The sequence below is a fragment of the Corvus hawaiiensis genome, chromosome 13 (assembly GCF_020740725.1).
Source record: "Corvus hawaiiensis isolate bCorHaw1 chromosome 13, bCorHaw1.pri.cur, whole genome shotgun sequence".
Lineage (NCBI taxonomy): Eukaryota > Metazoa > Chordata > Aves > Passeriformes > Corvidae > Corvus > Corvus hawaiiensis.
Window position 1 is genome coordinate 17298285 of NC_063225.1, and position 25386 is coordinate 17323670.

The 25386-nt window shown below is 42.2% G+C and overlaps 2 protein-coding genes across 14 annotated transcripts in view; both read right to left on the bottom strand.

Annotated features, from left to right (window-relative positions):
- DAPK2 (death associated protein kinase 2) overlaps window positions 1–18900 on the bottom strand; it is a 49699-nt gene extending 30799 nt beyond the window's left edge. The window contains exons 1-3 of one of the 3 annotated variants that reach the window (XM_048317254.1): window positions 11297–11385; window positions 10681–10809; window positions 4531–4627 (exon numbers count right to left, since the gene is read on the bottom strand). In XM_048317254.1, the coding sequence (XP_048173211.1) occupies window positions 4531–4592 (62 nt within the window). In that variant the 5' untranslated portion in view covers window positions 4593–4627; window positions 10681–10809; window positions 11297–11385. Of the gene's footprint in view, window positions 1–4530; window positions 4628–10680; window positions 10810–11296; window positions 11386–18816 lie in introns of those variants that run through there. The other 2 variants (XM_048317256.1, XM_048317255.1) reach the window with 2 other exon arrangements.
- Window positions 15072–25386, bottom strand: part of TBC1D2B (TBC1 domain family member 2B) — a 38901-nt gene continuing 28586 nt past the window's right edge. For 5 of the 11 annotated variants that reach the window (XM_048317249.1, XM_048317250.1, XM_048317244.1 and 2 more), the window contains 5 exons: window positions 24103–24597; window positions 22899–23016; window positions 22002–22187; window positions 21534–21655; window positions 15072–19052 (listed from right to left, as the gene is read on the bottom strand). In XM_048317249.1, the coding sequence (XP_048173206.1) occupies window positions 18857–19052; window positions 21534–21655; window positions 22002–22187; window positions 22899–23016; window positions 24103–24597 (1117 nt within the window). In that variant the 3' untranslated portion in view covers window positions 15072–18856. The remainder of the gene's footprint in view (window positions 19053–21533; window positions 21656–22001; window positions 22188–22898; window positions 23017–24102; window positions 24598–25386) is intronic. The other 6 variants (XR_007206488.1, XR_007206487.1, XM_048317248.1 and 3 more) reach the window with 6 other exon arrangements.

The following is a 25386-nucleotide window of genomic DNA, read 5'->3' on the forward strand; positions in this document are numbered from 1 at the left end:
TTTTCTCTGCACTTTCTGTAATAAAAAGTTTGGAAATAGTTAAAGTAGCACTGAAAACTAACAGGGAAACCTGCTAGAAGAACTTAGAAGAAAAAATTCAGAAACAGTGACTGTATCAGACAGCTGATAACAATCACAGTGATTGTGACCAAGCACCAGATGCCAAAACTGTTTCAGCAGAAGATTCACAACATGAAACATGACTAAGAAGGTTTGTAACAAGAAACATTAACAGACATGCTGGGTAGTGCTCAGGAATTAAATTTACATTTTGCATTCAAACACAAAGACTTGCTTTGTGTGTGTTGTAGGATAAAACAATCCAAAGTTATTCTTCAAAATTTAAAGAACTAGTTCAAAGTGCAAACTAATCTAAGAACAGAGTTAAAGTTCATGTCTGACAAAGTGCAGCACTGAGCAATTTCTATAGTCAGAAAAAAACATTCCTGGTATAAAGATACTGTGTGGTGTGAGTTAAGGGTAAATTTCCCAGCTGCAATCACACCCCTCTGTTTAGAAGGGAGATTCCAACTAGCTGGGTGCCATGACTTTTTTATCATAGATTTCGAAGTTCCTGCCCTACAAAGAATACCTGGGTTATCTCTGCTGTTTGTTTTCACTACATAAATAAATATTTAATAGTTACACTGTCAGAACAGTGACTTGTGCCAGGCTCCAAGGTCCCATTACCACAGGTAAAATGCTGCATTTGCTTTCCTTAAAAGCTTCACCCAGAAAATAGGGTTTCTCCTGTCTCAGAGAGCAGAGTTGATCCTCCACACACAAACACAGAGGAAGCAGGAACTTGTAGCTGGAAACTGGGAACTACAGGAGGCATAACAAGCCATTGATGAAAGAAGGAGCTTGGCTTTAACCATGAAACCACAGCCCAGGTCAGCAGGGGCTGAGAAACTGGAGGCTTGATTATGCCCAAACTAATCAACAGAAATCACAGTGATTATTTTCTGCATGAAGGCATTGACCGGCCCAGGAGATGAGAGATGAGCACAGCTCCCAGTCACTGAGACAGGCAAGAAACTGGAGTGGCAGGTAAGGTAAGGCTGGCCCACACTATGGAGGAAGGCAGAGCGCCTTCCCTACAGGGAAAGGACAACAGTGAAGGGAAGGGGAAGACTTTCATGCACAGAAATATCACTCCAAGGTATGTCTGTTTTTTCTCTTTTAAGTGTGAGTCCTTGCACGCTACAGAGCTGAGCTGCAGCAGCAGGACACTGTCCCAGGACACAGCAGTGCCAGGCCCACACCACCCTGCAGGAACACACTTTCTCAATGGGCACTGTCACAAAACACTTTGGAAAAAGCTCCATGACACTTCCTACCCTCAGCCCCAACTTGACATGTAACAGTGACACTACCCAGAAGGCACAAATGTCAACAGCTCTCATAGCCTGGCTGGCACAACATTTAGGTAATAGATTAATGACTCTATGGTACATCCTTTTATAAATCACACTGCACATCTCAAATTCCAGCACCTACCACCACCATCAGCATTTGCTAATACAGCTGGAAAGGGCTCCTGCACATTTGTACAACACCACTTTCTGTTCAGAGAGCCACAGCTACCCGTCCAAACCACAACTGAAACATTATATTAAAGGCTTTCCAGTGAGCATTATTGCTGCCACTTTCCTGGAAACTATATCCCTAGCTCAGCAGGGCAGTTGTTCTTTCTCTGGGCCTACTTTGTCCTTGATTTAAGACTTTCCATTCTTGGTTGTCTCCAGCTGTCACCTGCCTTGCCACAAGAACAAGCAGTTATTTGACCTGCTGCATATTCCCAAGAAGACAAGTTAGTCTTCACTTCTTCACATTTTTCAAGGAGTATTTCCACTGATTTGGCATGCCATTAACATCCCTGCAAATGGCTTAGGCCAGGATCCTCCTCAAAACAGGCCAAACTGTTAAAGCTGTATTATTTGTTTATAATGTTGGAATTTGCTAAATTCACTTTAGAGAGTCCTCTTTTTAAGCTTCCTTTCACCTATGCTTAGAGAACCTCATTCCCCACAGACTTGCAAAGTGACTGGTATTATCTTGAGGGAAGTGAGATGATTACATATGTATATTTGAAGTATTGCATGCAGTCAGCATAGGCCATGCTAAGCTTCCCAAACAGAACTGATATAATGGACAAGGCCATCAGCAAGTTGTCTCTAATGCCACATGCCGGACAGATTGTTCCCTGTATGTACCCTTTGGAGAAGTTGAGCAACAGAAGTGTATACCTAAGATTAATATTTGAAAGACTGAGGGAATGTTGGAGCTAAGCAGCTGGTCAGAGCACACAGCTGCAGCCATGGAAAACCTGCTCCCCTCTCTGCAAAACCCCTGCTGCAGCACACGAGACAACTGCACTGAAAGCCCCCTCCCAGTTGCTTCCAGCTCCACAGGGATCCTGAGGATGATCTGGCTGGGCAGTGCCCACACGGCCCGTTTGCAGGGTTTTACACAGCTGGAGCTGAGAAGCTTTGCTGTGGTCACCCTCAAAGCTGCACAATGACAGGAAGTGCCTCCTTTCATCACCAGACCAGATAGAGCTCAGCCTTTGCAGTCTGTGGTGGGAGCATCCTTCCCTGAGTGCTATGCAAAGACTTTCAGATAAACAGGTGCTGGCTCTGTCAGTGAGATCCTCTATTTTATCTCAGGGCTGAATCCCAGCTAGAACAAGCACTAGGCCTATGTTAACAACTAGTTTTGTTCTCAAGAAGTGACAAACCCAGCGAGAAGGACAAGAACAGGGCAGACTCTTCACAGATGTTATTTGAAAACATTTGTTTTCTAAGTGACTTCTGCTGCCAGAATGATAATAAATGAATCCTTTAACCTACCTCTACCTGTCAGCAACTAACAGCTTCTTGCAAACAGTGAGCTAATAAAAGGCATCTACAGGTTCTAAGGGCACCAGTCAGCACTGGGAAAGATCAGTCACTGCAATCTGTCCAGCATGTTAACTTCCTTCTAGCAAAGCGAGATACCATTTGTCACTGGTCCTCATCAGGAGTTACTGTTCAGAGATACAGAGCCATGATGACCCAAGTTGACACTGCACATTTAACACACAAAACCTGAAAGTGAAAATACACCAAGACACTGTGACATTATACATGCAGCCAGAAGAGGAGGGCTGCTGTGACCATACAAGCCTTGACCAGCCTCTCAGGCTGATTCAAGCAGCAATTGCCAGCCTTTGCCAGATTGTTTCAACTACACTTCTCCACTCAAAATCCCCAATATCCATCAGCTTGGAGAGTGATATTCATCATCTCAAAAGATTCCCAAAGATTACCAAAGTAAAAATAAACTACTCAGTCTCCAGTTTCTCATTTTAGTAGTTTGACTGTTTAACCTAGGGCCTCCTAGGTTTAAAACCACACCTTTTATACCCTGCATACATGCTGAATTTCTTTACTGCTCACTGTTGTCAGGTTTTCACCATCAGACTCTCAGTACTAGGCAATACTTAAAAGTAAGCAGTTACAGAAAATGTAATAGTTGAGGCCTTCCTAAGAGGGAATGGAATGGAAAACAAATAAACAAACCTCAACCCCTTTCCCCTTAAAAGAAGTCTTCTCAAAAACTCTGAAGTAGCTGAGAGTGAAAAAATAAGATTTGACAGGGACACAGCTTCAACTGGAGTGTTTTAATGGAACTCAATTACTGGCCCTTGAAAAAGGGTGATGGCACATACACAGCTGTTTGTCAAAACCAACTGCCAGACATTGGGAAAGAAGCCAACCTGTGTATAGCCCTAATTTAGCTATTTGCCTATTAAAAAGAAAAACATCAGAGGGTTGTACACAAAACGGAAACCAGACATTCTCACCCAGAGCACTGTATGTTACTCAGTGACTGTGGGAGCCCTGTGGTATTCAGCTCACAAACCCAGCAGTGTTTAAGCAGGTGCTCATGGCTAAGCACGGTAACAGTTGATAATTACACCTACAATTAATACCTGCAGATAAGCCTTTATACATTAAAAGCTATATACAAGCATTAACCAGTCCAGCTGAAGATTTGAGAGGTAAAGCCTTTCAGGAATACATGCACCTTTTTTTTGGCAGGCACATATGAACATGATGTCAGTGATGGAGCCAGCTGAAAACAACAGTGCTGTGGAGTGCTGCTCAAAACAACAGGACAAGTGAAAGTGCTGTGTCTGTGGTGACAGCACCACGGGTTCCTGGTTCCCAGCTGGCTCTGAGGACAGGCAGGTGAACTCAAGTCTAAAGCACGGACACAGGTGACACCTATCTATAAAAGACAATGCAAACATACCTTTTGTTGTCCTAGTTGCAAGAAAAGAAACAGGGAAAATAGTTAGCACATTTAATCTAAAAAAAACCCCAAAAACCCACCAAAAAACTCATCCAAAGTGCAGTCTTTGTCAAGGTGTGTGTTGCTATTTTTGTGTATTGTAACTGATTTAGGCTATCACGCAGAAAGGAGTAGCAAATATCCCCATGTGTCACCTTTTAGATTCACGTGGTGTCATCAGTACGACCTTACCTTCCCAGCTCTTCCCCAATTTCATAAACGTCCTCCACCTTCTGTTGCTTGAAGAAAGCCATACTTGGTCTTTCATTGATGCTCAAGGATGATGCAACTAGAATATTAATGAAGAACGACATTCATTACCATCTTCCAAGAGCTAAGTGTCAGTAACACACATTTGAGGTATAGGCACTTTGGATCCATTGCAGCTCATTCATGGCCAAAGTTACCACTGATCAATCAAAATAACTAATTCAGCAGTCTCAGCCAAATAGTGAGGGGTCAAATCTGGAAAGAGATGAGCACCTTTAAGTGAAAGGGATTCTTGGCCCCACTGACGTACCCAAGCACATACTTAACCAGAAGCACAGAACACACCATGAAACACAAATGCAATGAAAGGAAAGCAATTAGCTAATAATTTGACAAAGTTTTGGACAATAAAGCCTCCACAACACACTAAAGAGAGCCAGCATGAGAATTAACATTACAGACTCCCTCAGTAAGGTGTCAGCAGACAGATCCCGAGCCAGGGAGACCACGAGGCAGAGCTTCCTTTTTCTCAGGTCAGGCAGTGCTCCTGAAGCACACAGGCAAGACAGCACACAGACATGGTGCTGGAAAAAGGCATTGTGATTCCATCTCCAGAGCTTTCAGCACATCTTCCATCACACACACTAGATGTTTCAAATGAGAAGAACACCAGCAGCATCTGTTGCAGGTATTACTCTAACTGTGCAATTTGTTTCCTGAACACAATCTTTTAAGCTGATAAGCTCTGTGAGCTCTAGAAATACAAGCCTCACACTGGTGCATTGGAGCATCTGTGCATTATGCTGGCCTGCCTCTGGATGAGAAGATGAGAAATCACATTATTCCTTGGGATACACCTCCACAGCAATGTATGTTATGATAACAGAATAGACTTGAACAGAATAATCAGCCCATCAGGTTATGACCTACTTGATGTTCCCCATGGAGATGAACACTGGTATTATGCCCAATGGCCCAAATATCCACTGTTTAGATCAGAATATGTAAAATAGCTGCAAGGCCTCTAGCACCACAATAAAACCTAACCACATTGAGACATATAGTTATTCTCACACATCTCTACACTCAACAGCGTATCTGTGCTTGTCAACGTAATGTGCTTTGCTTTATGAATCACAGATGCTGCTTGCTTCAAGATGCACTGGGGACTTCCAAGTCCTGTATCTCTATACAGATCCTGCATATTTTTAAATAGCAGTCATTGGCACCTGACTGGGGCATATTGTGAAGCATATTTCACAAGCAAACAAAGCTCTATTTTGATCCTTTAGAAGTAAGTTCAATTAAGTGTTGCAAGAAGATTCAGCTGTTTTGATCAATCAGCAGACCCATAAAACAGGACTAAGTACCAAAGAGCAATTGCAGTATTCCTGTCAAACTGAAATGCACACTAATTGAAGATTTTTCTCCAACAAAAGCAGTTATTGTAAACAGAAAATACATTGTAAAAATCAAACAGTTTCTCAAAACACACCCAAGAGTTTGTCATTCACTCACCTCAGAAAAAAGACTGGTTACTTTGTTTGCCCCACCCTTTTTACAAACCACTGGCTTCTAATACATGGGTGGCATGTTGAGTATCAATTCCTTTCCAAATATGCTCCTTCTATTACTTCAAAGGAACAGAAAGTCACTTAGCGCTTCTACATACATTTATATATATTTAGTTGATGTTAGCAAAACCTACACATTAGGAGAAAAATTATTTGATTGCTTTATGTCAAGCAGAAGGGCTACTATATCAATACTTACAGCCACAGCTTCACCATTGTCAGATGAGAAGTATTTCAGTTATACATCAGAACTGTGACCTGTACTCTCTGAAGGGTGTTTATCTGCACACCTCTGGGGTGACAGGCGTGGTGTGGTGTGTCATGACTGACATGCAGCTGGTACATGACCCAAACACACTGGTTTCTGCCACATGTCAGAAGTGACAATTTCATGACACATTTGCAGGTGCCTCAGTGGAGGAGAGGGAGGTGCAAGGCATCCCTCAACAGTGGCTTTCATACTCTCGAGAGTGGCTTTGCTGGAGGTCTGCACTGCACACAGGATGGCTCAAAGGCTCTGAGGCTGCTGTATTTCTATTACCAACCTGATCAAACCCCAGTTTCAAAGCTCTGCAATGGAGACAAATGGGCCTCCCTTGCCCTCCTGTGTAACAGTACTTCAGCAATGATGTCTCTCATCCAGCTACCCAAGGCAAGTGAGAGAAACCACACAGGTTGTGACACTGAAGCCCAGGATAACCACCACACTATTAAAATACACTGTAGAAACCAACACTTGCATTGGTGAGCATGATGCATTGCAACAAGGGTTATTTTTTTTCCACTTTCTATCCTGGCTTTGTCTATATTTTTGTAGTTTTTCAAGGTGAAGCCAGGTGAACTGTTCAGTTACTCTCTTGCTCAATAATTTCCTTCCCAAAACCATGTCCATGCCTGGTACAAAAATGTCTGTTTTTCTCCTCAATGAAAATAAGCAACTCAAATTTCACTTTGTAAGCAAATTACTGTATTGTTCAAGCAACCTTTCATAATCTCACCGAAAGATCACTGACCACTATTGCCCAGAGCTTGAAACCACAGTCAATAAATGCTTTAGTCATATTTACAAGAATGAGGACATCTCTGAACTATTTGCTCCTTACTAAGTTTATATAATATTGCTTGCAATTGTTCAAAGCAGAATTTTCTGAAGTGGTGGTTGAGTTCAGCCTTCACAGACTTCAAAAATGCAAACAGAGGACATAGACAAGCCTTGCTGAAAACCCCAAACCTTTTGCTCTTCCTGAACTGCAAGATTACATTCTGAGCACATGAAAAAGTCAAGCACAGGAAAATGCCCAGGTAATAAGAGATGCTGCTGAGACTTGCCCAAAGATTGTAAATCCTCAAGCTGACTACTCCCTTCATCAGAATTCAAGGTACATGATTATAAACAACATTAATGCAAACACACCTAAAAAGTCTTTGTTTTAAGAAAGAGTTCATTGCCATTCAGAAGAGCAAGTTAAAAAGATGGCTCTGAGAGTGGGGAACCCACCCAAAATGCCTCTGTGAACACAGTCACTTAATGTTTGATTGACAAGTTCACTCATCTCCCAGCATCCTCCAGAGAACACAGCTGATTCTGCAGGTGCATAGAATCCATGCAAAAACAACCAGGAAATTCTCATCCCTTCTGCTGATCTCTTAACTTACACCCATTTCTGCAAAGGTCAAACCAGTAAGTTAAATCTCCCACAAAGGACCCATTCAAGCCCAGAGCCTTGCTTTTGAAGGCTGAAGACAAAACTGTTGCATGGTGTTCAGACACCCAGTTGTACCTCTGATGCATTGGTGTTTCCCATGTCTGTCGCTTCATGTTAACCTCATTGCCTTTCACCCAAGCCACACTCAGCAAATGCGCAAAATACATCATACACTTGATGACCCAAAGCAATTGTCATTGGAACAGCACAATGGGGTAAGCCAACAAAAGATAACCTTCACACGCTTAAAATTAATCTGGAATAGAAGTGCCATTCACAAGCATGAATGTTACCCTTCTCAGATATTATACCCTGCTCTTAGGAAACTAAGGTGATTTCACTTTCAAAGATTTCTTATACTGCAAGGTTTTTGCTGGACTCCATTTACAAGTACAAAGCACAAGTACATCAAAGCAGGAACGAATGCCTTAATTTTTTTCCCTAGTCAGGTGGTGATTTTTCTTATGGTGGCCAGTGAAGGCAGACAAAATTAGAGATGGACGGACATTCATCTTGGACTCAGACAAAAAAGTTGTTCAGGATCTGAGGAAAGAGCCACAACCAACTTTTTTTCCTGATACACACCTTATGTTAACACTTCAGGGGAATGTGCCCAAGCAGTACCACAGTTCAGTGAGTCAGAGCCATTCCCATCACTTGGGATCTGCACCAGAATTCATTAAACCCAGGGTGATGAAGGTATCTGCTTCAGTGAGTTTTGAATCAGACCAGAGCTTAATTGCTCCATGGCAAGTTCAGCAGATGACATGAGCTCCTGTGTCCTTTTACAGAACATGCCACGTCTATTCCTCAGCCATGCCACACTGGGGCCACCTCTCCTCTACTCACCTCTTTGCTCTGGGATTCCTCACAGTGAGCATTTTCATATGAAGGCCAGCTTCTACTCAGCATTTATATTACCGTGTTTCCATAATGATACTCCATAGTATAGTATATGTTTAGTATAAGAATGTAATACTTCACCTTTTACTGCTGTATTCAACTCTCCTTTACATAGGCCAAATACCACAAAGCAGCAAAGCATTGCTTATCCTGTGTGAATGATCTTCCTACGGACATGTAATAAAGCTGTAGCAAACCCAGAAATAGAATACAGGCCTCTGAGATGGCAGTTTCAGGCACTAGAAACACGTCCTGCCTCATCTCCTCACATTCCTAAACTGTGCCCTACCATAAAATAGGATCATATTTACCCTAAGAAATCACAGTTTCCCATTGTGCTCTAAGGCATCCATTTAAACACATATACTTTACATCAGTACAATCCCTGGATATAGACAGTCTTATTGCAGTACAGAAATGCCTTTTTAGTGCAGCTTGTGCTGTGCGTACAGGACATCAATCTACAGAAACCCACTCTTCTGTAGAGAGTGACAGAATCCGCCTCAAGAGGAGCAGAAGAATGTAAGTTCTATTTCTCTCCTCTAATGAAGTTTTCCCTGCACAGGTAAGTTATTAGCCTGTCATTACCAAATTACGTGACAATGAGTGACTGGTTTATACATGTCAAACACGATAAATGTCCATCCACCAGTGAACAAGAGCAGAATACAGAAAACAGAGGTGAGAACAAAACTGTTGGAGCATTTCCCTTGCCAACAGCCTCGCATTTCTTTTCCTTACGGTATCCTCTGTCCTAAGGAAACCAGTTTCAAGTGACCAAGGCATTCCCTGTGACATGCTTTTATATTACAAAACATTAGTTACACTAAACCAAAATCCCAAACCTGTTAGAATGGACCAAAGTAAAAACTTCCCTTATATATATTTTATAATACTGAAAAATTACCAAAACCAATTTAGAATCAAAACCTGACTGTTTTAAATTAATGGTGTGGGAAAAAAAACCCCAAAAAACCCCAACCCACTAAATGAATTAAAGGTATATTGTCTTCTAGTTTTGGTGTTTTATGTTAAAACTAAACAGATTTTTATAAGCATTAAAGTATTTTCTTCTTTCACTTTCATTCCTTTTTTCACCTTTCTTTCTCTTTTATTTTTTCACACAAAAGACTACACAATTCCAACAGCAAAAAAATCCCCAAACAACCCAAGTGGGTTTTACCCTCTGCTTTCAAAAAAAGTAGCCCAGTTAAAAGTTCTATTAATTTCAGCAAAACTTATTTGTACTGAAGTATTTCCCTGTCAGAAAACAACAGTAGCCTAAAAATTTTTCTACCAGGAAATTGAGGCAGCTATTACTACCTGTTTATAAAAAACACAAAACACACCCAGCATCTGAGCAATTCAGCCCCATTATAGAACCATTGCTCCCGCCACTAACTCTCAAGAGCTCCCTTTCTGACTTCCCAGATTTACCCTGCAGTAATTACATGTGTGGCAAATGACCCAAGACTGTATTTCCAAGCCTCCAAGCACACGTACCAACCACATTGGCTTTGCAGCTAATTCCAGCTCCCAGCCGAGGCCAGGAATCCCAGAGCCTGGCGTGCCTTAACGATGAGCTGGGTGGGAACACAGCCTGGACACTCAGGGCGCAGGGGAAACCCACAATGCCAGGCTCGCTGGCACGGCATGGGCAGAGCCCCGCTCCCGGTCCCTGAGGCGCCTTCAAGGATTACTGCTGCACATAACTCACATCACTGCCCCAAAGTCAAGGGAGATCTCGTCTCTGCAATCTATGTTTCTTGCACAAGCAACTGAAAGGCACAGAAAAGTCTGAAACCAACTGATGTTTCAGAAAAGGGTCAGAGTTGAGCTTTTCCCTCACGAGTTAAGCAGGTGAGCACTGCGATTTCTGTCCTTTTGCAGCTGGTGACCGATCAGTCAAAGCAGGAGCAATTGCCACACATTTTCACCCTCTAACTCACATCTTCCTTCTTGACTGTCCTCTACAAAGATGCAGGCCAGGCCAGGCCAGTCCCCTCCACCGGGCTGTGTTGCTCCAGGACCCCCGGATCACTAGCCAGAGGAACAGGTGTAAAGAAACCCAAGTGAAGCTGTTTGAGGGAAAAGGCAGGAGAGAATTTACGGAATAAACACGATGGAAGTTGCACAGCATTTGCTGAATGGTATCAGCAAGTTGAGCGTAAACCCCGGACTAACCGCCCCCGATGGCCTTGGACAGAACAGCGCCAGACTGAGAGGCGTGCAACACCAACAGGGGCACTTCTGGAAGTGCATTCCCCGGCCCCCGTGGGACCTGCTCGGGGATGAAGGACAGCTGCTCGCGGCGGGGGTGCTGCGGGGAGCTGCCTTCCCCCCCGGCTGTGCAGACACCGTGAAGCGGCCGAGAGTCCGCACCCCCGGAGCTGCCCGGCCAGAGGGGCTGCACGGCCGCGACACCGCAGCCCCTGAACCGCGACACAGGCGGGACACGGAGCGGGAGCGCCGCGAGGGCGGCTCAGCGTAAGGGACGGACTCAGAGGGACATGGAGAGAGGAACCTGCGGAGGCGCTGCTAGTTGAGAGGGAAGCGCCCACTTACCGCGTCCGCCGGGCTCCCGGTGCGCGCAGGGTCGGGCCGGGCGGAGGCTGAGGGGGCGGCGGGGCCGTGCCGGGCGGAGAAGCCACGGGGCCCTGCCTGCCGCCCGCCCCGGGCCCGGGGGGAGGGCTGAGGGAGGGGCCCGGCTCCGCGCTCCGCCCAGGGCAGCCTCGTGAGGAGAGGGCTGGCCGCAGGGGCAGCGGGCCGATCGCCCCGACCGCAGCAATGCCATGTGGACGGGAGTGTGGGGGCCGATGCAGCCTCCAGGGCACCCGGCACCACCCTGACTGTGCCAGCCCTGCACTGCCCCTGATGGGATGCAGACAGCTCATGCTGGGCCAGTCCAAAGCCCTCCAGACCGACACAGCTCACCCAGGCTGACTGGGGAACAACTCAGATGTAGAATCCGATTTCCTTGCTTTAGTAGACAGAGGATATGTGAAAGCAATACCAAGAAAATAAGGCTGAGGAGGCAAATCCAATGCGGAGGCACTTAAGTTGTATAAGCCTTGTTCTATATTCTATACAAGCCAAAACACAAGCCTAGATTGGTTACTGCGTCGTCTGAAATTCACCATTACCCAGTGAAATTGCCCGTTGTTTCAAGAGACCACTGTGACCAAGAACAGCACAGGTTCCCAGACCTCACTGTGCAGCTCAAGGTGCATTAACATGCACTTCGAGAACAAACCTCTGCCATCCCGCTTCCCAAGCTGCCTTAGCCCAAGTGTTGGCTTCCAACAATGACATCCTTAATCTGTTCACTCTCCTATCATAAAGACATCCCCAAAACCTGTAAAACTAGATTTTCTCCCCCTTTATTTGGCAGACAGTAATTGCAGTAAACACTCTGAGGTCTCCTTACATTTCTTCGGGGCAAGTTAATATCCATCATTTGCTAATGAGAAATTATGTGGGATTGTTCACACCTTCAAAATAAAATACAAGTGCCAGGTTGCCTTCACTTCCAATCCTCCATGTGATTAAGGTAACACAAAGCTAATGGCAAATGATCATACATAAGCAGGATGTTTTCCTTTGCCATAAGGTGTGAAGATAGATAAATTTAAGAGTGATTTTATTCTAGGCAAGTGCCTAAAGGCAGTGCTTTTTATTATCACAGTCAAAAAGAAACTTGGCTTGTTCCAAGTCAAGAGGACTGAACCGTGCCCCTGATTGCCCGCCCTGGGAGTGGTGTTCACAGCGCACAAGCTCCACCCAGCTCTCCCAACTCCAAAAGGAAAGTGGCTGCATCTGATACTACACAGGGTGGAGAACAGGAAGTGGGAGCAATAGTAAAGGTTTCAAAGGGCAGTGGAAGCATTCAGAACTCTCTCAAAGGGAAATAAAGATATTTAATTTCTCACCTTAAGTCATACAACGGGATGTGATCACGTGGAAGTCGCAACAATCATACTACAAAATTCTCAGAGCAAAGGGCACTTGAGGAAGGCCACTGCTTTTGTTTGCTTCTAGCTGCAAGGAAGGGAACAAAACACCCTGAGAGGCTACAACTGCTTCTCAAACTGGGGCAAGCTCTCCTTAGACCCCAAAAAACCTCAATTTGAATGAAGGTTTCCAAGAGCAGCAAGGGTAGATTGAATTCCACCTCTGGTGCCATGTTCATAGGGTTTGCAAGCCCAAATACAGATTGTACCTAAGTAGGATGCTGCTCTTGCATGGTTCTGTAGTTATCCACCCTTAAAACACTAACTCATGACTTCTTTCTAACTCCTTTGGATGAAGGTAAAAGCTTTTATGTGCATACAGGACAAGAACAGAAAGGAAAACTCAAACCTGAGCAGTGTTTCAAGTAGGCAGCATCAGTAAACGCTGCAGCCACGTATTTGCCACCCTCCTTTAGAAGTGACAATGTAGGAAACCCATACCTTATGTTCCAAAGGGGGAGTTCCAGGATTAAATACAGAAAAACACCACCTGCATTTCTTAAAACGGGCAAATAGCTTAGTCTTAGATTAATCACCAATCACAGTACCTGAAGACATCACTGATTCCATTCATCAGCTCAAACCTGACATCTTAGGGACAACTCACTGCAAAACCTAACTGGTTTGTACACACCAAAGGTCCACTGCATTTGAGAGACACAGGCAGGATGCAGCTGCTCAAGACCAGGGGAATCTTTGTTGACCAAAGTCATCTTAGTTTACCAGGCATATTCTAGTATTGAATGTTTTAATTAGTGGATATATATTTTTTTAATAACCATGTTTTTTAAAATCACATTCAGTATATAGTCCTGAGTTTTGCTTTCTTAGTCTCATGCTCTGAAAACCTGGCACTACAGGTGGACATCCTTGGACTGTAGACAAGTGTGGCTTATACAGCAGATCATCATGGAAAATACCACTCTGTTAACTTCTGATTGAACCTTTTACCTTCTTTTTCAGGGGGGAAGTTTCCAAGGCAGAGCACGCCCTTCCTCTGCATTATCTGAGGGAACATACTTCATGTGTGGGAATTCCTAAAGCTTCAGCACTACATGGATTCTGCTTTCTGTTGAGTTCAAGGAGCTGCAGATAAGGAAGCTATGTTTAGCACTTCTGAAAATCCCAGAAAAGGAACACCTGATACTTTGTAATACCAGCAGATTCAGTGTGTTCTCTGCATCTCTGATGCACCCAGAGCACAGTGAAACTCTGCAGGTATCTGGTCTTGGTTCAGAGTAGGCCAGCTTATCCTAAGCTATGTATTTCTTAGGAACCAGGTTTTTAACATACATCAGCCACATTCACATCCTTATTGCAATCCCACTGAGAGCAGATGCTTCAAGCTTAGTCCTAAGGAGCAAATGGGAGTCTCAGCTGTTCTTTACAGGCCCCACCAACTGCTTAGGGCAACACAACCTACTCAAGCTACACATGCCAAGTATCCAAGTGAGGACCTTGCTCCCCATGCACTCTCTTCCCAGAATTTTCTGTTTATTTCTCTGACTTAAAATTTTCAGTATAGATGACAGGAGGTCTTTAGGCCATAGTCATGTTCTGCCTCAACTGCTGATCTCTATCCTGTTTTGCAACCCCTTTGAACAGATTTCCAGCTGTGCCAATATCTACTCCTAAAACAGCTTGCCATTCTGTAGCAGAGCCAGAGGACAAGAACTGTGCACTATTCACCTCTGCTACGAAAGATATGCCTGGATATGCAATTACAGTCCTGTCCTAACTCTTATTTTTTCCTCCCTTACAAACATTTAGCTATTAAGTTACATATCTGAAGTAGGTTAGGTACTTCAAGCCTCTTTAAGGGAATCAAGCAACTCCAAAATGCAAAATTCATATCTGAAAGACAGATATTGAGACTTGATTTCCAAATTAATTGAGTACTAGGTTAAATTTTAAAAACATCTGAAATTATTTATTTGACTACAAAAGACTGTGGCAGAACATCAGTACCCAGCCTCCTAAAGAAGCTTTTGGGGTGTCAGGAGATATCATACAAATATGTTTCCCAGAAAGTGTGTGAACTCAGAAAATTCCTCTGAATGCTCATGCAAATTTTATCTCCCCTCCCCTCTTCTCCCAGGAAACTTAAGGACACCAATCACAAGTTTACCCAGTCAGCATCACCTGCTTGCAACATGTCTATGGTTCACATCTTCATGCTTCAAAGCCAAATTTACATGTATGTTCCTTTATAGAGATTCTCTCAGACCTCATTATGAGACAAAAGTACAAGCTCTACCACTGGCTTGTTCAGATGGCACCTGCAGGTATTTCCATCTGTTACGGGAAAAAAAAAGAACCAGAGCAATCTATAAAGTAATAAACAATTTATTTTTTCTTTACATCAATCCTTATGAAGATAACATCATTTATGTTTGTGATTCAAATTTCTTGTACCGCATATTGCTGATTTTTAACATGGCACTTAAGGGAACAGTCACTTAAACAGCTACACAATTTCATTAAATTAAACAATTTGCCATTTCTCAGTTATGTGATCGAACATACAACTCTGTCAAATTTAAGACCATTCATTCATTTCTGATGTCATACAAGAAAGAAAAAAATAAATCTTTCCCTTTCTTCTGAAATATCTTACCATGTTTACAAAGACTGAGGGGAAGGGAAGAAGCTCTCACAGAAGATACCTAAAGGGCAACAGAAAAATCTTTTTTGTTGATTACATAACTGGTAAAAAGAACAACACCAAACAATGGGATAACACTGGATGATAACACTACCTGTACACATGTACAGGTCAAGCTGAAATACTGTGCAGTTCTAATAACTAAAGGTGTAGTGCACCAATTTTTTGCCTATTTAACAGAAGATAATAAACCCTTTGAAACAACTAATGAAAAGTTTCACTGGGAAGCCATGCACACAAGTATGAAGATGGAGGAATATTCTGCAAGATGCAACATAGTGGTCTGGGTTACATCACATATTCTGGGAACCATGCATGAGGAACTCTTTGCACATTATGTGCACGGCCTTGAAGTTAAAATATCGGCTTGGCAGCCGTTATTTGCATGAACAGGTCAAGTGCCCACTACCTTGCTGGCATGAACGGTAAACCTCATGCACTGCTTCAGAAGTTCACACACAAACTCTTGGTCTCCATGCAGTTCAGCTTTGGCAGGCCACTGAGGTACACCGTGTTTTGGCCTGGTTTCACCAGGTTTAAATACTGCCTGTGTTTCCTGCATGTCTCTAACAAGTTACTACTTTCTAAGGTTACCAGATTAAGCACCACTAGAAAACTAAGGCACCCAAAGACATTTGCAACAGCAAGCAAGGCAAACTTCCCTGATGTTACTTCCCGCTATATGCATCTTATTTTTGTTCCATGGAGACTTCTAGTGGCCAGAGGTGAGAAGCCTCTGCAATTTTTTGACCTTTTAACTCATCACTAAATCAGTAATAAGGCTTAACAAAATGAAGCCAACAGCTTGTTGGGAACTTCAGAATAACAGCATCAACTCATTTCATATTTGCAAGCTGACAAAATACCCAGAGACAACACAACTTCCACAGGGTTCCTAACATTCATTGATTACAGTCACACCGTGGCAGAAGAAACAGAGCTACTTAGTTTTACTGTACAACCGGTAACAACTTAATAGAATGAACCACAGCAACACATGCACACAAACTGAACTGTCAGCACAACTCTGAAAAAAATGGTCCTGTAATGTTGCAGGTCATGTTTTGTCAGCTCAAGAACTTCCTGAACAGTTGCCTTAAAGTTAGTTTTATCTTCACAACCCAAAGACTTCAGTGGAATCAGTCTGAAAACATCTCCTGAAGTCAGAGGACTAGTTCATAGTAAAGACTCAAAGCCGAAGAATAACAGATTGTAGGAATAGGGTAGGTACAAACATCTGAATTCTTCACCTTACTATTTCAACTGTGGTCACTGAAGGGAAGATCTTCACCTTAAAAAAAAAATCATTTAACACTTGAAAAAAAACATTAAAACAAACATACAAACAAAAAGCCTACATTACAGATTGATTTAGAGACCAGCTCTTTCAAAACCAAGACAGCATAACTAGGAAATTAGAAAACCTGGTCCCATTTTTGTATTCAAATACTGATTGTAAGTAGAAAAAGAATACAGTACATGCAATAATATCAAAACCTTGCCCTCCAGTACACAACCAAGAGTAACTAGGGAATTAGGAAAAAACCCCAACTACTGCTTACAATAGACAAGGTAGGGGACATTTTAGAAGACTAATAACAGATAAATCAAGATGATCACACTATCAGTCCCTCAAGGGCAAGGATTTGCTGGCTAACTAAAAATTATGTATCATACAGGAAGCATAAATTTTATATCAAAAGTAGTTCTCTAAATTACAACTTCACCTCTGATTAAATAGTTCCCTTCCATATAAACTAACTTATAATATGCTTACTTGGAGAAAGCTACAACTACATTACCTAAAAAGAGTTTTTTAAAAAGTGCTGTGAAACAGAAGCAGGATTTCTCTCTGCACACACTTAAGCTGACTAACTAAAATGGTTACATGATTATACCAAATAAAGTACTACTACTTCTAGAAAACCAAAACAAAACACGAAAAATACAAGCTTGATGAACTTGACTCTTCCCAATGACTAGTTTTGGTTTTTTGCCAATTAACTGCTTCCCCAGAGCTCAGTGATTTGCTGCCTAGTATTTGAATACTAGTTTTATCATGACACATTATAGTCAATCCAATATTCTGAAGATCCAACAGTTCAAGAAAAAACATTGCAAAAGTCCAGAGAATAGCCAGCAAAAAAGAAACCCTCCGTCTCCCCAGAACCATTTATGAACACTGCTGGTCACCAAATGAGAGAGAATGGCCCGCAGTCACACTTCCAATAGCAGAAACACTACAGCTCAACGGACCAGATGTTGTTCCTTACCCCTGTCTTGCAGGACGTGCATCCAACACTTACAGTAAAGCTGAGCACATTGAGAGAATATTGCGTGTTTCTGTTGGAAAAGGATCTTCAGTTCCCATGTGCATGTTGTAACCTTCAACTGATAGGATCCTTTGATTGATTGGTAAATATTTGTTTTATGAACCCTGTCACTACCACTATTGTACAATAGTTCTACAATCATGCAGAAAGAATGCTTCTTCCTAAAGAACAAGACTTCACCTTAGGTCCTAAAGAGGAAGAAGAATTACAAGAAAAAAAAAAAAAAAACAAAGCCAACCAACCAAAAACCGCACAGAAAAACCGTAACAAAACAAACCTTCAACAGATACACAAAAAATTAGCTACTAAAGCATGGTACTCCTGTGACAAGCTCCATTCTTCCTTAATATCTGGAGTTTGGCTGTGACCTTTTTGAACCATTGCAATAAAAAAAGTGAATACAAATAAAATTGACTAAGCAGAGTTTGATTTCTAATGCTGGTCACATTAATGACAATCTTTATCAACACAGCTGCCCTGAAAAGTAGAAATGATGTTTGCTACCACTGTTTCAGTACACAACAGTCAGAGACAAAAACAGGTGCTTATTTTACCTTTAGAGTACATATATTCAAGTGTTCTGTTTGGTGATCCACTGCATGACACTTCAGGGAAAGAAAAAGGAATGTGAAAGTTCTTTCTGTGCTTCATCCCATGCTTTTCTGGTTAGTGACCTCAAGAATGGCTAGACTGAGCCAACCTGAATCCAAGAAATATGACGTCCTCTCACACTGAGCCTGCACTACAAAAAACATGATTACATCAAAAAACCCCTAAACTCAGAATGGCAATGAATGTAACAGAGCATGGACTTTTCTTATTGTTTCACATCCAGGTATTAATGGTGCACTGTGGGAAAACAACTGTCAATTCAGCTGATTGACTAAACTGAGACAGATATTAAGTGCTCTACAAATGATTCCATGAACATAAATGTAAACAGAAGTGTTTGGCCTCCATACAAAGTGGTATTTCTGAAAGTGCTGGGATTTGGAAATCTGTCCTGCATATTTCCAAAAGCGACTAGTTTACATTCTGTTTAACAGGATTAATAAAGTGTTTTGGAGGTTAACTCACTTTGGTCACGATCCCAAAGAACAGTTTATATTAAGCAGTTTCAGCTATCCTCCTCATCATCACTAATAAGGTCTCTTTTTTCTACACAGGTCTCCCGCTCGCGCAGGAAGTCCTCGCGAATGGCCTCCAGCTCCGTCAGTTCCAGGCGCACTTTCTCCAGGTGATAGGTCCTGCGGTTCCTGATCTGGCGTAAGGGAAAAGGGTTCAGGTCTCCAAAAGCAATAGCAGTCAGTTTCCTGCAAGATTACACAATGTTAGAAGACAATAATTCATATTTGGTGGGGTTTTAAATCAGTTTTAAACTTCATCCATATCGACTTTTATTGTATGTCAGATGTATCTGGTCTATTTCACACATAACAGGTCTCAGATGTTATCAATATTGCAAGAAATTTCTATAAAGCACTCAGGCTTAAGGTTATTTCAAGTGATAAAGTATTATCAAATGCTCAAGAGTTCCCCAAGCCACCTGTAAACTCTGTTATAGAGATCACAGTCTTGACAACACTGAGTAGAAGACAAAAGCTTGGGTAATCAGAGCTTCCTTGGCTACATTGAATACTTGGTACATCCAGTTACCCATTACAGATTGGATAACTTCCTCCACAGAACCCACTGAAGCTCCTTCAATCCCAAACCAGTCAGCTCTCCAGTTAACCAAGATAACCTGACCATTAAGAGACCAGATTAAGCCTGGGACAACATAAATGTGGACAAGGATAATAGAGAACATGGACAAGCCAAAGTTTCCAACACAGTGAGAATGCTCTGGGATTCTGCTGGCTGAAGCACAGAGATCTCTGGGCCAGTGTCAAGTCAAACTTATCAGGGCACACAGCAAAGCACCACAGAGGATCCAGCCCCCTTGCAGAGTCATGCTGCATCATACCATCCTGCAGTCCCAGCAAACCCAGCAACTGGTCAGTCTAATCAGTCCAAAAAGAGTTAACTACATCCTTATTGCTGATCTACACCCAGAAAAATCTCATTGTTTACTAAGGAAAAAAGGGGAACTGGAATATTTATTCTACTTGAATTATCAGAAATAAATATTAAGAAAACTTATTTGGACAATTGATTTAAGGCCAGGTTTGTGTTTTTGAGCAATCAAGGAATGATTTCCTGCTATTTCTACACAGAACATATTCCAACAGGTTCTCTACCTGTGCACAACATGCCATGGATCTGTAGAAACACTCAACTATGACATCCTGTAACTAGAATATAATTATGCACATGTCTGTAGAGACCTTTCTCTTACTACAGAGCTTGAACTTAGAAACTTTGTGCAGAATGATTTTTAACTGATTCAGAACATCCATGAATTCTATACAAATAACTATTTCTGAATTTTTCCTCTACAACGGGATGATTTTTTTGCCCATATCAGGAAAAACCTCATTCTACGTGCTTTTGTACTGCTCAAATGTTGATGCTGTAAAACTTGTACAAGCATGGCAGAATAAGAAACCAGGCAGCTTGAATCCTGTCTTGTCAGTCCTAGCAGGCAAATCCTTATTCCCTAGGTGGCCCTACACCACTACTTCCACTCTTAAAAACCCCAAAAGGCAGAGATTTACAGATCAGCACAGAGCATATTTGTAGTGCAATTATCTTTGATGTACTGAATTCTGTCCTCACTTGAACTCCCCATCTCCCAGTGATCCCGAATTAGTTCATTTTGTTAACACCAAAATGAGATCTCTTCCAGCAGTATTAGAAGTCTTTTAAAGAGGTTATTTCAGCACCAGTAAGGAGACAGGAGAATCAAGACATCATTTCCATAAGTGGAAAAGGAATGGAAAGCCAAATCATCACCAAATCATCAATAATCTTTTCAAATTAGGCAAGAACAAAAAAAAGAAAAAATCCCAGCAATCCTTTTCCAGCACAAGATTATTCAGTTTTAACTTCTCTCCAGTCAAAACTGAAACACAAGAAGTAAAAATAATAAAGCTTTTGCAGCAGGAGTCAAAGTATATGCCTAAATTTATGTGGAATTTATTACATTAAAAACAAACATCTCAAATTTCAATATACAATTTTGCTCTAAATTGAAAACTAGTGAGCTTCAAAAGATGTGCAAAACATTTTCAGACATTAAACCAATCCCAATATGACTTTTCTTTTTAAGATTAATCTGCTGCTCTACAGTCCTGAAACCAGGAACCTAAAAACACGAGACCCTAACTTACAAACTGTAAGTCGTATGCAAGGACTGAATACCAGAAGAGTATCTAATTTGTATTTATCCTCTGCTTCCAAGTATATCTTAAAACCAGCTGGAGCTATGTGGCAGTAGCCTGTGCATTAACCATGTGTAAGCTATCTAAGACTTGGGGGACATGGCTCACATTTTTAATGCTTGAGCCAGGATGTGTTTTTATTTATCATAAAACATTTTACTAACAAGTTACATCTGCAATGCAGAGAGAAACTTCACCTATAGTTGAAATTCTGACGTGTTGCTACCATGACACAACAGCTAAACAAGGTAATCTCTTTCACACCTAAAAATTACTATTTAAGCCTTCATCACTTCTGATTTGTCTATGCTAGGTGCAAGTGCTCATGACAAATCCTAGCAGTTGGTTTTATCTCCAATTGCTTTATATCTGAATTAGGATCTAGGTGAAAACAACACCAAAGCCACAAGACAGACATCTCCCATGGCCCACTACAAGTCCTTCAATACCACCCCAGTCTGAGTTACCCACCTGGCATCAAGGACGGTGCGTGTGAAATAGCGAAGGTACTTGAAAATGGACATTGAATCTTGCAGCTTCAAGATTTCCTCTTCTTTGTATTTAAAAAGTGCCAGGGCAAATCGGAATATTACCTGATAAAAATACATACAATATTTGGTTCTTTTAAAGTACAGAATACACCGAGTCTCATGGTCATCTTTATAAATTCCAAACAAGAGTTCCACTTGCACAGGCTGCACTTGAGTCCTCATCACATCTCCCTTTTAATCTCCCTTCCTTGCACCAGCCTCTATTTCCAAATGCTGGAAAATGTTTTGAATGGCTATTTATGCACAGTTCCTCCCTTGTTTTTTCCCTACCGGGTCATTTTAACTGACAGAGTTTTGCAAAACAACCTTCCTCCAAACCTGCACTCAGTAACACCACAGTACTTCCTTATCAGGTAACAAATGAACAAACTTAGCCCATTCAGTTCACCTTTGGTCCCTCATAGAGGAAGGAGTCCCAGATTTTGAAAAGGATGTCGCTAACCACACTGTCCACAAACACCACAAGAAACCAGTTGAAAGTGATAAGAGTATAATCAACTTTATATTGTTCAAAATGAGCATGCAGTCGTGGAAGCTTCTCACTCATTAAATCCTTGAACACTCGCTGATCAACCTAAAGAGATGACAAATAGGGTGTTATTGTTCCAATTTTCCAGCACATCATTCAAAGCAGGGCTGTTACCAGTCTGTAAGCGCAAGTTTTTCTGGAGGTAACCAGGAAACCCAGGACTGTCTAGCTAACACTTCCAAGCTAGATCCACCCAAAGCACACACAGCTACACCACTGCACATTGCCCCTGTCTGCTTCTCAACCCACCCCCAGTCTCACAGGGCTCCTCACGCAGAGGTGGGGTGTTTCTGGTACAGGCCACCAGTGTTTGCACTGGTGCAGGAGCACAGGAACAGAGAACATGCTGGGCAAACCCTGGGCTGGAGGAGGCAGCCTGTACAAGAGCAGAACCTAGAAGCAGGAATGCTACAGTGGCTACTGCCCACAGCACTGCAAATGCATTTTCACCCCAGCCCTCCCATAGGGCCCAGCACCACCATGCCCCCAAATGGGAGGAAAGGAATGGTAACATAGCTCAGTGTTGTGAAGCTATCAATGAGAAGGGGGGTTAAGAACTGCAGCTCCAAGCAGGACACTGAACAACCATCTCAGTGTTACAGTCCTTGTCTAAACAAGTGCCCTAGTGCCTGGAACCCACCCCTGTCAACCCCACTCTTGTCCCCCCACCAAAGAGGCCTATCAGACAGTTGCAGAGGAAAGCTTTTGACTGGCTGCAGCTTACAGGACCAGGCTCTATCCTGGCAGAGCACATACCTGTGATCCCAGCAGTGTCTTAGTATAATAATCACGAGGCATGAAAACTTCCACTATTGTTACTAGACACCAAAAAGCATCTTCCTGTTCCAAGTACAGAAGTGCAATTGCTACCAACCTGAAAATCAGTTTATTTGGAGAAAAAGACTATTATAGTATCACAAGCTGTATTAAGCTTGAAGTATTTGCTTCTATTCAGCAGGGATAAATGTATTAACAGCAGAGCACTGAACAGCAAAACTTAATGAAGTTTAAGATGGGGCAAAGACATGCCTTCTCAGCCACACCAAGTATTTGTATTCAGATAAATAAGAAAACAGAGAAAGGCAAAAGCTTGCTCTAAGAATTTCTTGAGGTGTTGATGCTACCAATTTTAAGAGCTCTCTAAACACAGAGTCTAGTTTAGAAAGGAGATGTTTATTCTAAGGGTGTTAGGTGGAGATTTCCATATTACTACTACTGCTACCACCACCGCCTCACCACCTCTTCTGTGTTACTCATTGCCTCTATTCTACTACTACTTCAGTACAATTTCAAATGACAAAGCTGCTCTAAGTTCAAAAGCCTATTCTAGTACATAAAACAGTGCACAAATGGACATCTATAGTATTACATCACAGGGATGAGACAGGGTGTTAGACTAACACACCTGCTTCAAGTAGCACCCTTCTTTTACTACAGATCTCCAAGTAGCAAGCTATTCTGGCAAAGGCCAACTGCAGTGAATCAGAATTTTTCTTTGCATTGTAACACAAGAATCCCCTTTTAATTCTGCAATTCTGATTGAAGACAATGGTGGAAAATGCTGAAATTTGTTGCCTTAACAATACAAAAAAATTTCAAGCATTTTTTTTCTGCTTGCTTTAAAAGAAGAAAAAACCTAACAAATTCTTGCACAAAAAAATCAACACAATCCCCTACAACTGACATGAAGTCAATGTAATACTACATTTAAGTAGCTAATTTCTTATGAGTTAATTCCAGTTCCAGTTTTGATGCCATGTTGATTTTACGAAATTTTTTTATCCAGGTCAACTATTTTCATTGGTTTAAAAAATGTGATAGTTATTTGTTTATTATAAATTATGAGCATACAACCCATAAGGCAAAATGCTGTTCGAAACCATGTTGCTATACATGTGATTTGAAAGGCTCACTAAGTGTTTCACTGCATAGTTATTACCCAGGACTAGCAAAATCTTACCTGTTGAGCCCTTGGCAATATCCTATATCAGGATTTCTCCAGGAAAATGCCAGCAGCACATTTCGCAGCTTCTGGATCCCTTCAGATGTTGGGGAGGAGTAATGTTTGTTGTTTGGCAAAGTCCTCAAGAGATCCAACTCAATCTGTTTAGATGCAGGATTTGGTTTTTCCAGAGCTTTTTGAAGCAAGGTTTGGAAGTAGCCAGGAACAGTGCTGTCCTTGAATTTTTTGACATGGAGACTGACACACCATTTCCACATCTTGGAACGATGTTCATGTGGAATTCCAGACCGAATGAGGTTCTTCAGTTCAACACAGCGCATCATCTCTCTATTCATTGTGCTTGCAAGATAGTTTTCCCACTTCACTCCTGTGGAGATCTCTCGATTTTCACTGAGTGAAAGTGATCTCAAGTCCAAAGCTCGTGATTTTGCTACTAGTTTCTCCTCATCATCATCCTCTGGGACAGTCTGAAAACCATATATATCATATTCACTGAAATGGAGAGGAAGAAAAAAGGCTTTTAAGATATGTTCAGTAGCTCTGAAGCTCTCAAGTCCCCACCATAGAGTTACTTCAAAGCCACTCTCCACAGCTCTTACATTTTAACTATTATTAAACATTTTTCTGAAGTATATTCTTCATTTAACAATTACTTGTACAATTCCATATACAAAAGACTTGGTGGCCATGTTCCTGTATATATTACTACACAAATTAAGCAATTTATTTAAGAACATGGTCGAGTTTGAATGTACCCATCTCCTCAGCAGCTCACCTTCAGCAGCCATAGAGCAATACCTTCATCTAAGTTTAATACTGTATCTCAATTAATGAATAAATGTGTCAGTGAAACTTCCCACTGTGACCATTCCCGAGACTCCCTGGCAGCCACACTCCCAACACAGACTGTCACTGCTGGGGCCAAAGGACTCCAACGGTCCCCGCTGGACTCCTGCACACCCCACACCCACAGCCAGGCCAGGTTTCCTCACCAGTTCCACCTGAGGCTTCCCTCGGCAGAGTCTCAGATGCCTCTTTCCATAAAAGAATTTATTCAAGGCACAGAAACAGCCCGAGCTGGTGCCACAAAGCGCCCTCAACAAAGGAATCCCGGGGCTTTTATCCCCTCACAGTCCAAGCCTGAAAGTCTCGCTCTTCCTCCTGAGTCCTCAGCTCCTGCTGTCTCCCAGTGTCCCTCCCCTGGCTGGTGCCACCAGGCCTTTCTTATGTAAAGAATCGGCAGTTCATGGCCCCTTATCTCCCAGATAAGACCACCCAGAG